The sequence below is a fragment of the Tasmannia lanceolata genome, unplaced genomic scaffold, assembly GCF_043159265.1.
Source record: "Tasmannia lanceolata isolate RefF3 unplaced genomic scaffold, GAP_Taslan_0.1 ptg000008l, whole genome shotgun sequence".
Lineage (NCBI taxonomy): Eukaryota > Viridiplantae > Streptophyta > Magnoliopsida > Canellales > Winteraceae > Tasmannia > Tasmannia lanceolata.
In genome coordinates, this window is record NW_027518685.1 from 5,042,620 (window position 1) to 5,052,172 (window position 9,553).

A 9,553-nucleotide genomic window follows, 5' to 3' on the forward strand; every position below is an offset into this window, starting at 1 on the left:
AACATGGTTTTACTGAAAAAGGCACAAATACTCTTATTTTACCAGTTAATTTTTAAGACAGTTAAAAAGTAATCTCTAAGTGCAGTTGGGAAACACAGACATCTATTAGAGTCTTTCCGCCCAACTTATAGAATTCTATAGGAAAATTCGACCACAAAAGGAAAACTCCCCGTCGTGGCGTCGTGAGATTAGAACATTTGGTTTTTCATCTTCTTAGTGGTATTTTGTCACTTTCATGCAATAATTGTACATTTGTCATTTTTTGAGAGATATTTTCATCATTCCCAAGATTTAGGGTATATTTAGAGCTATTTTTTCATGAGATGGTGGGATTATTTTTTTCATTTCCAATTATATATTTGATAGAGATATTTTTGTCGTTTTCATCATTTCCTCGTGACAGTGTAGTTTTGTTTTCAAAATATTATTGGATCGGCACTACTGTATTTTGATGAGAGCACTCGTCACTTTATTAAAAGTACGGTATGGCCCGCACCATAGGATGATCCAAACCGTCCATTAGATGGGCCATAGCCTTAATAGGTTGTTCCCCAAAAATTATTTCCATAGGTTGATCCTAACCCTCCGATCTATAGAGGGTTAGGATCATTCCTCTAACATTCAGATCGAAGGGTTAGGATTAACCTATGGAAATGATTTTTGGAGAAAAAACTATTTAGGCTGTAGTCCATCTAATGGACGGTTTGAATCATCCTATGGTGCGGTCCATACCGTACTTTTAATAAAGTGAGAGTGCCCTCGTAAAAAAACAGTAGTGCGGATAACATTTCCCGTATTATATTTTATAAAAGAATGGTATATTGTTTTACTGCTTGAACTAGATTTTAAAAAAAATTGGTCAATCCAAATGGTATAAAAGTGAGGTACTTTCAAACCATTTTTCCTTAGATTAGGGCCTGTTCTTCAACAAGGGGGGCGAAACAGGCAGAACAGAATTGCTTGGTTAGATTCTGCTCGACTACGAGAATTTGCCTGTTTTAGCTATTGAGAATTATTGATTTAGAGAAATGGGCATAACGGGCCAGTTTGGCAATTGCTATTCTTCATTCCCTGCAATGAAAAGAAGTGCAGGAAACCTGCTGAGAAGGATTAAAGAACACAACCATAGTTTCTAGGTTGGAAGGAAGCCTCCAAATCTCAAAGAATCTACTTTCCCATCCGAATACCATAACTTTCTTTCATTTTCACGTGTGTACTTACTAAGGGTCCCCTACTACAAAAGATTATTAACTCTGCAACCATACATACGCTCAGATATTTTGGTTTTGAGAAAATGATCCCTTTGGTTGCTTATTCACCCAACATTTGGTGTATTTCTCTTCCACAATGGGCGGGCCAAACAATCTTCGTAGTGTAAATTCCATTTAGTAAGAGTTCAACTTGGGCCGGATTGGGTCGCGTGGGGTTGAGGCCAACCCTGTCCTCAACGTAAGGACGCAAGACTCCCTACCTGAGCCCCGGGTCAAGCAGGGTCAACCCTAACTCAACCCGCCTTTAAATCTCTCAATCCTAACCTAATCTAATCTAATGTTCTAAATTGGGTTGTGTTGGAATATATTGAGTTTGGATTGACACAGGGCAAACAAAAAATGTGCGGAAAAATCCAGTCGAATAATAAATCTGATAAAATAACACAATCAAAGGCAAACTAAAAACAACTACGATAATCATAAGAGAGCAACACACATATTTAAGTGGTTCGGCATAATGACCCACATCCATGAGTCGGATCAATTCTTTCACTATTATTAGAAAAAAGATAACAAAATTACAAAAAGTGAGATTAACACAATCCCTTGAACTCATAGACAACCTTATCAAAATACCCCTTTCTCAATACAAGAAAGGAAACCCCTTTCATCTTTACAAAAGGAAACCACAAGAGAGGAAAACAATCTCACATTCTTGTCTTCCTACGCCCAGGAACAACACTTGTGTTCTTCTCCACCATCTGTGGTCTAAGATATTAGCCTTCACTCAAATCCCTTACCTCTCTTATCTCAAGAGAAAAATCCGGAAAAATCAGGGTGCTTCTTCTTCTCCTTTTTTCCCAAGAGATTGGAAATATCTCTTAATCTCTTTTCATCTATCATGTACCTCAAGAGAAATTCCGGAAAAACCATGGGCACTCCACCAAGAGATAAACCTCTCTTCATTTTCTCATACATTAAGAAACCCTTTTGAAATTCAAAACAAAACTCCATGTCTCATTTCCACTCACAAAACAGTTTGGTAAACATGACATAACACAACATAGAAAAACTACAAATATATATATATATATATATATGAGGAAAGTGAAGCTACACCGCCGGTGTAGTTAACTTAGCTACACCGCCGGCTTAAAATACAATGGGCCCACATTGTTTTGGTGATCCAAACCATTCATTTGATTGGCCCTCTCATAGATAGGGTGTCCACCAAAAATCACCTCCATAGGATCATCCCAACCCTTCAAACTGTGGAGGCAAAAATGGACAAATTTTTGAAGGTTTTTACACGTTCATTTTTGCCTCCACAAATCGTAGGGTTGGAATGATCCTATGGAGCTGATTTTTGGTGGACACCCTATCTATACGAGGGCCAATCAAATGAATTCTTTGGATCACCAAAACAATGTGGGCCCATTATATTTTAAGCCGGCGGTGTAGCTAAGTTAGCTACACCGGCGGTGTAGCTTCACTTTCCTCTCTCTCTCTCTCTCTCTCTCTCTCTATATATATATATATATATATATATATATATATATATATATATATATATATATATATATATATATATATATATGTATAGAGAGAGAGAGAGAGAGAGAGAGAGTTAAGTGAAGCTACACATACGTGTAGCTAACTTAGCTACACCAACGGCTTAAAATACAGTGGGCCCACATTATTTGGGTGATCCAAACCATTCATTTGATAGGACCTTACATTGATAGGGTGTGCCCAAAAAATCAACTCCATTGGATGATCTCAACCCATCAAACTGTAGAGGCAAAAATGGACATATTTGTGAAGGTTTTTACACGTCCATTTTTGCCTCCACAAATCGTAGGGTTGGGATGATCCTATGGAGCTGATTTTTTAGGCACACCCTATCTATGTGAGGGCTCATCAAATGAATGGTTTGCATCACCCAAACAATGTGGGGCCCACTGTATTTTAAGCCGTCGGTGTAGCTAAATTTGCTACACGTATGTGTAGCTACACTTTTCTCATATGTATATATATATATGAGGAAAGTGAAGCTACACCGCCGGTGTAGCTAACTTAGCTACACCGCCGGCTTAAAATACAATAGGCCCACATTGTTTTGGTGATCCAAAGAATTCATTTGATTGGCTCTCACATAGATAGGGTGTCCACCAAAAATCAGCTCCATAGGATCATCCCAACCCTTCAAACTGTGGAGGCAAAAATGGACAAATTTGTGAAGGTTTTTACACGTTCATTTTTGCCTCCACAAATCGTAGGATTGGGATGATCCTATGGAGCTGATTTTTGGTGGACACCCTATCTATGTGAGGGCCAATCAAATGAATTTTTTGGATCACCAAAACAATGTGGGCCCATTGTATTTTAAGCCGGCGGTGTAGCTAAGTTAGCTACACCGGCGGTATAGCTTTACACACACACACACACACACACACACATATATATATATATATATATATATATATATATAGCATTCATTTGAAAGGACTTTACATAGATAGGATGTGTACCAAAAATCAGGTCCATAGGATCATCCCTATCCCTCCAAAAGTGGAGGGAGAAATGGACAAGCACTATTTGTTGACAAATCTGTGCATTTTTGCTCTCCGCTTTTGGATGATCCAATGGACTTGATGTTTGGTACACACCTATCTATGATGGGGCCTTGCAAATTAATGGTTTGGATCACCACAAAAAATGTGGGACCCATGTGTTTGGGCACTCAAGCTCATATAGGCTTATATGAGCTCAAGCTCACAAATAGTTTTGGGTCGGTTTGGGTTTCCCAAGGCCTCGGTTTGGGTTTCCCAAGGCCTCAGTCCTAACCAAACCCAATTCCAGCTGAAATGGGATTGAATCTGTTGAGCTCGGGCCAATTAAGTTGCACCCCTAACATTTAAAAATTGATGTATATACACCGAGTCTTGGGAATATAAATGCTAAGCACCGGATCTCGGCCAATTAAGTTGCACCCCTACCGTCAAACCCCTAAACTTGAAGGCATAGTCACTGGCTTGTGGTGGCACCATGCACCCTTGCCAATAGCCAAGTGAGCTAGGGAGATAGGCCAACGAACAAACAAGGTGAGAGAAAGACCATGGCATGAACAAACAAGGTGAGAGAAAGACCATGGCATGAGGCCATTGGCACAGTAAAGACTGGGTATGGATGTGACGGCGTAGGATTTGGCCAAGATGGCGCTGGGCATACTAGGTAGAGACACATAGGTATATGCACAGTTGTAGTGGCCGAATAGGCCTATTTGCAGGCAGGCACCCATGTACCCGTATGCTCCGTTCTCTCGTCGGGAAAGGAAAGGAAAGGGAACTGAAGGAAAGTAAACTGATGAGGCAGAAAGGAAAGTGAAGGAAAAGAAACCTGACAGAAACCTGTTAGATGAGCGTTTTGTTGCATAGAAACCTCACAGAAACTACAGAAATATGCGTTTCGTTGCAAGAAAACTCAATAGAAACCTGTTAAATAGAAACTGTGACAAATTGATATGCAGAATGATGTCAACATAGAATCTAGTCTAAAATAAGTGGGTCCAACCCTCTGAAGTCAATCAAAATAAGAAAATCATGACAAACAAAAGTTGAACAATAACGATGCCAATCAAATTATCACAAATATAGAGTTGCCAAGATATAAATCAGGCAACCAACATAGACTTGACATAAAATTGTCACAAATATAGAGTTGCCAAGATAGAGTTGAACAATAACAATGCCAATCAAATTGTCACAAATATAGAGTTGCTAAGATAGAATTGCCAAGATATAAATCAGGCAACCAACATAGACTTGACATAAAAACTATATATGTAACAAGCGGATAGTGCTCAACAACAAGAGGAAGAAGCCCCAAAAAAAATGACTAAGAAAGATGATAAGGCAACAATAGAATGACAAATCCAAGTAAACAAAATAGTGTAAACAAAAAGAGCAAAATAAGGTCGAGCTTCCCAATAGACATTCAAATCCCAAATATAACAAAGATATCAAAGACGGGCAAGTAAATCAAGCTACCGCAAGGGGTGAAAGAAATTTGTTCACTTTTGTTGCATGTGAAGAAATTTATTTTGAATAACTAGGGAAAAAACAGAATAAAATAACAGAGAAAAACAGAGGTTTCAATCACAAAAATCTATATAATACAAAAACACCACCAAAATAAAGGAATCAAACATACCCACCACCAAGATCCAAAAAAAAATCTCAGTACCTTTCGATTCGAAGAACCCTATTTCAAGGATATGAAATAGGGTTAAACTCACAAAGCTCAGTACAACAAAATCACAAAAATAAACACCAGCAAAATGCATTGTACAGAAACCCCCAAGCAAAGACATACCAACAAACCCCTTTTAGGCCTATTTTTAGCATAAAAGGTAAAAAAAAGCAACAAAAAAAAAATCCCTAAATCTAAAAAAAACCCAACAAACCTAGAGCTTGGGTTATTGGTTCTTAGACTCGGAAAAGAGGGAGAATGAAACTTTATTTCAATTTTATGAAACCCGAAATAGGGTTTCTGTAAATATTCTCAAATAGGGTTTCTCAAAAACATGAAATAGGATCTCTCAAATCAATTTTACATAGCTATTTATAGAAACCCTATTTCAGATTTACTAAATCAGGTTTATAGAAACCCTATTTCAGATTGGAGAAGATGAGCACAAGGGTTTCAAAAAAAAATAAAAATGAAAGAATGGGGAAGAGAGACAAGAAACAGAGAAGAGAGAGTGAGAGGATGTACCGTGAGCGAGGTCGGAGATGAGGCTTTTTCGCCATAGTGGGAGGTTGGAGACGACAAAGTTATTTGTCTCTTTTTTTTCTCCACACAGTTACGATCGGGGAAACTTGAGAGAAAGTACGGTTTTCCGATAGTTTGTAACGGAAATGGGATGGGAGAAAAGTCGCGGAAAAGTCTTTTCCATGTAATTTATTTCATTTTCCACGTTTGATAAAATAGTTTCCGAGGAAACTAAAAGAACACCACAAATATCAGTTTCCGTAGAAAAATACAGGAGTTTCCCTGGAAACCCAACGGGAAAGGAAACAAGAGAACACAGCATTAGGGAATGGAAAAAGGTGTGTTTGGGAGAGAGAGCTTCCATGTAAAGGGCTTAGGCCTAGAGTGGGATTCTATGAGAGTGAAAACAGTAGAGATTGCTCGTGGAAGTAGGCATTGTTTGGACCAAACCATGTAAAAAATTCTGTCTCTTATATGCTTTGTGCTTGTCCCTTTCTTGATGGAGCCTCGAGGGTTGGGTTGGCTGCCTAAGTTGGGAGGACTTAGGCCATGACTACTTTCCATGCAGAAGTCGATGTATATACACCGATTCTTAGTGTATCAACTCTAACCACGAGATCTCAATTTTCTTTCTTTTGTTGCATGTGTCCCAGTCAGTAACGCTTCATGAGTGCCACTTGTAGTAAGTTATTGATGACCACCATGCATTTCCCTCCTACCCACATGGCGATAGAAACTCCATTCTCGACCGTTCAAATCCTATCCTCGTTCCACGTGTCCCCCAGTCACATCCAGATTTTTTCCACTCTCTCATCCCCTCCCCTACATAAATGCATCTCCCCATCTCCTCCTCTAACCCCAAAAAATCTCCTCTTCAAACCCTAGAAAAAAAAAAGAAAATCACCAAATCACCATGGCTACCATGACAAGCACTCTCTCAGCAAAACCCAAAACCCAATTCCTAGACCAATCCTCCTTCCATGGCTTCCAAATCCCATCTCGCACCCAACAACCCATTCGTTCCTCCAATTTTTCCATCTCCATGTCAACAAACTCCCTAAAATATGACCTCCAATCTTTCAAATTCGCCCCCATCAAAGAATCAATAGTCGCCCGCGAGATGACCCGTCGGTACATGACCGACATGATCACCTACGCCGAGACCGACGTCGTTGTCGTTGGTGCCGGGTCTGCCGGACTCTCCTGCGCCTACGAGCTCAGCAAAAACCCCAACATCCGGATCGCGATCATCGAACAATCGGTCAGCCCGGGCGGTGGGGCCTGGCTCGGTGGCCAACTATTCTCAGCCATGGTGGTCCGAAAACCAGCCCACCTCTTCCTAGACGAGATTGGTGTAGACTATGATGAACAAGATGACTATGTAGTCATCAAACACGCGGCTCTTTTTACGTCTACCATCATGAGTAAGCTTCTTGCTAGGCCAAATGTGAAGCTTTTTAATGCTGTTGCAGCTGAGGATTTGATTGTGAAAGGAGGGAGGGTTTCTGGGGTTGTGACGAATTGGGCTTTGGTTTCGATGAACCATAATACACAGTCTTGTATGGATCCTAATGTGATGGAGGCTAAGGTTGTGGTGAGTTCTTGTGGGCATGATGGGCCTTTTGGGGCGACTGGGGTTAAGAGGTTGAAGAGTATTGGGATGATTGATAGTGTGCCTGGGATGAAGGCTCTTGATATGAATACGGCTGAGGATGCGATTGTAAGGCTTACTAGAGAGATTGTTCCTGGTATGATTGTTACTGGGATGGAAGTTGCAGAGATCGACGGAGCTCCGAGAATGGTAATTTTGGTCTTTTGTTTTTAGTCTATTGGGAAATGATATGTCCACCCCTTTTTATTCGTCTTCATCTGAACCCGGTTTTGTGTTCAATTAAAGACGAACAAAAAGGAACCACCTAGTGTGGTTTAAGGAAAGGACAAACAAAATGAGGTGGAAAATCATACCCCTAATATTTTAGGGAAATGTTTTATTGGCCCCCTTTATTTACTTGGGACAGCCCCTCTAGTGTAAGAGAGCCCTCATAAATACTCTAGAGGGGGCTGACCCAAGTAAATAGGGGAAGGGGGGATGTCACTTCTCTTATTTTGCTTAATCTGGTTGTTGGTAACAGAATGAAAACCGGCCGGTTCATCATAAACCGAACCGGCACTTGGCCAGAAAATTGATATTTACGATCATTAGCGTAAAAATTTGTTTTTTTTTTTTCCACTGGTGGCAGCGGGTTAAACCGGTTTAGTAATTTTAATTCATATTTTGTGTAATGAAATTTGTGGGTTTTATCATATGTTGATCAAACAGGGGCCTACTTTTGGTGCTATGATGATATCTGGGCAGAAAGCGGCTCATGTAGCGTTGAAGGTTTTAGGTTTGCCAAATGCTTTGGACGGAACTTACAGCCTTGGAAACATTCACCCGGAGCTTGTCCTTGCAGCTGCTGAGGGTGGTGAGATTGCTGAGGCTTAGAGAGATTTAGAAAAGTGGAGGAAGTACAAAAAAAAAAAAAAATGCTTCTTCAGTTCATGAATGTGTGATGGATCCATGCATGTAATTGGGCTGTTCTTAGCTGGTTTTCGTTTTATTGGGTCCTCTGTAGAGGAACAGTTGGTATCTTTTATTTGCTTCTCTTGCTTGCTTTGCCTATCCCTATCTTTCAGGACTTCACTATAAATATGTTTTCTTTTTTAAAATAAAAATGTAGTGAGGTTGCATTGAAAGGTACTTTTTTGGAAGATTCCTGAAGATTTTTTTTTTTGATTTTGGAAGCATTAAACGGTAATTGTTGTGGTATGCCATTGATTTGGTGGAAACCCTTGGAATATCATAAAGATATTTGAGGCTGAAATTGCCAATGGGACCCCAAAAAACGTTAGTAAAGAAGCTTGGTAAAAGAGATGCGTTGATTTGATATTGAAACCCCGGGGTTTGAATTTTGGCTAAAATTGTGTCCTCTGCAGTTAGTTCACCGCATGGGCTTTTTGTAACCCCCCTTACCTCGAGCGGCTTTCTCTCTCAAAAAGCTTGGCCAAATGCTGTCTAACTCTATGTTTGGCTGCAGGTATTTACCTCGTAGTGGTATAAGTAGTGAACATGGAGGAGACAAGTAGTGTGTGGTTACCTTCTTGACTAGTGGTAGGGAGTATCGTTTCTAATTTATAGAGGAGAAAGATAGAAAGAGAGAGAGAGAGAGAGTATAGTTCCCAAGAAATTCATGCCAACAAATACTTAATAGGCGATTTTAGGCTTGGATGTTACTGGGAGGTGACACTTTAGCTAGGCTATTTTAGGCTTGGATGTTACTTGGAGGTGACACATTAACTAGGCCATTTTAGGCTTGGATGTTACTTGGAGGTGACACATTAACTAGGCCATTTTAGGCTTGGATGTTACTGGGAGGTGACATGTTAGTGGGAGACACATCCCCGTAGTCTCTAGGGATTTTGCTATATTTTCGCTCTGATTATTGAATGAAATTTGCCTTTAGGCTTCTGGGTTCTTTTGAGAACTTTTTGTCGGATTAGCACCTGCAGGATTAGCACCTGCAGGAGTA

The 9,553-nt window shown here is 40.0% G+C and overlaps 1 protein-coding gene across 1 annotated transcript; it reads left to right on the top strand.

Moving 5' to 3' along the window:
• Positions 1-6,823: 6,823 nt before the first annotated feature.
• On the top strand, positions 6,824-8,737 carry LOC143884048 (thiamine thiazole synthase 1, chloroplastic-like). The gene is made up of 2 exons (XM_077387412.1): positions 6,824-7,785; positions 8,305-8,737. Exons 1-2 carry the CDS (start codon positions 6,898-6,900, stop codon positions 8,467-8,469), a joined length of 1,053 nt encoding a protein of 350 aa, XP_077243527.1. The 5' UTR covers positions 6,824-6,897; the 3' UTR covers positions 8,470-8,737.
• Positions 8,738-9,553: the final 816 nt, after the last annotated feature.

Coding starts and splice junctions, on each gene's coding strand:
- LOC143884048 (XM_077387412.1), top strand. CDS start 6,898: ATGGCTACCATGACAAGCACTCTCTCAGCAAAACCCAAAACCCAATTC. Junction 7,786..8,304: donor TCGACGGAGCTCCGAGAATG/GTAATTTTGGTC, acceptor TTGATCAAACAG/GGGCCTACTTTTGGTGCTAT.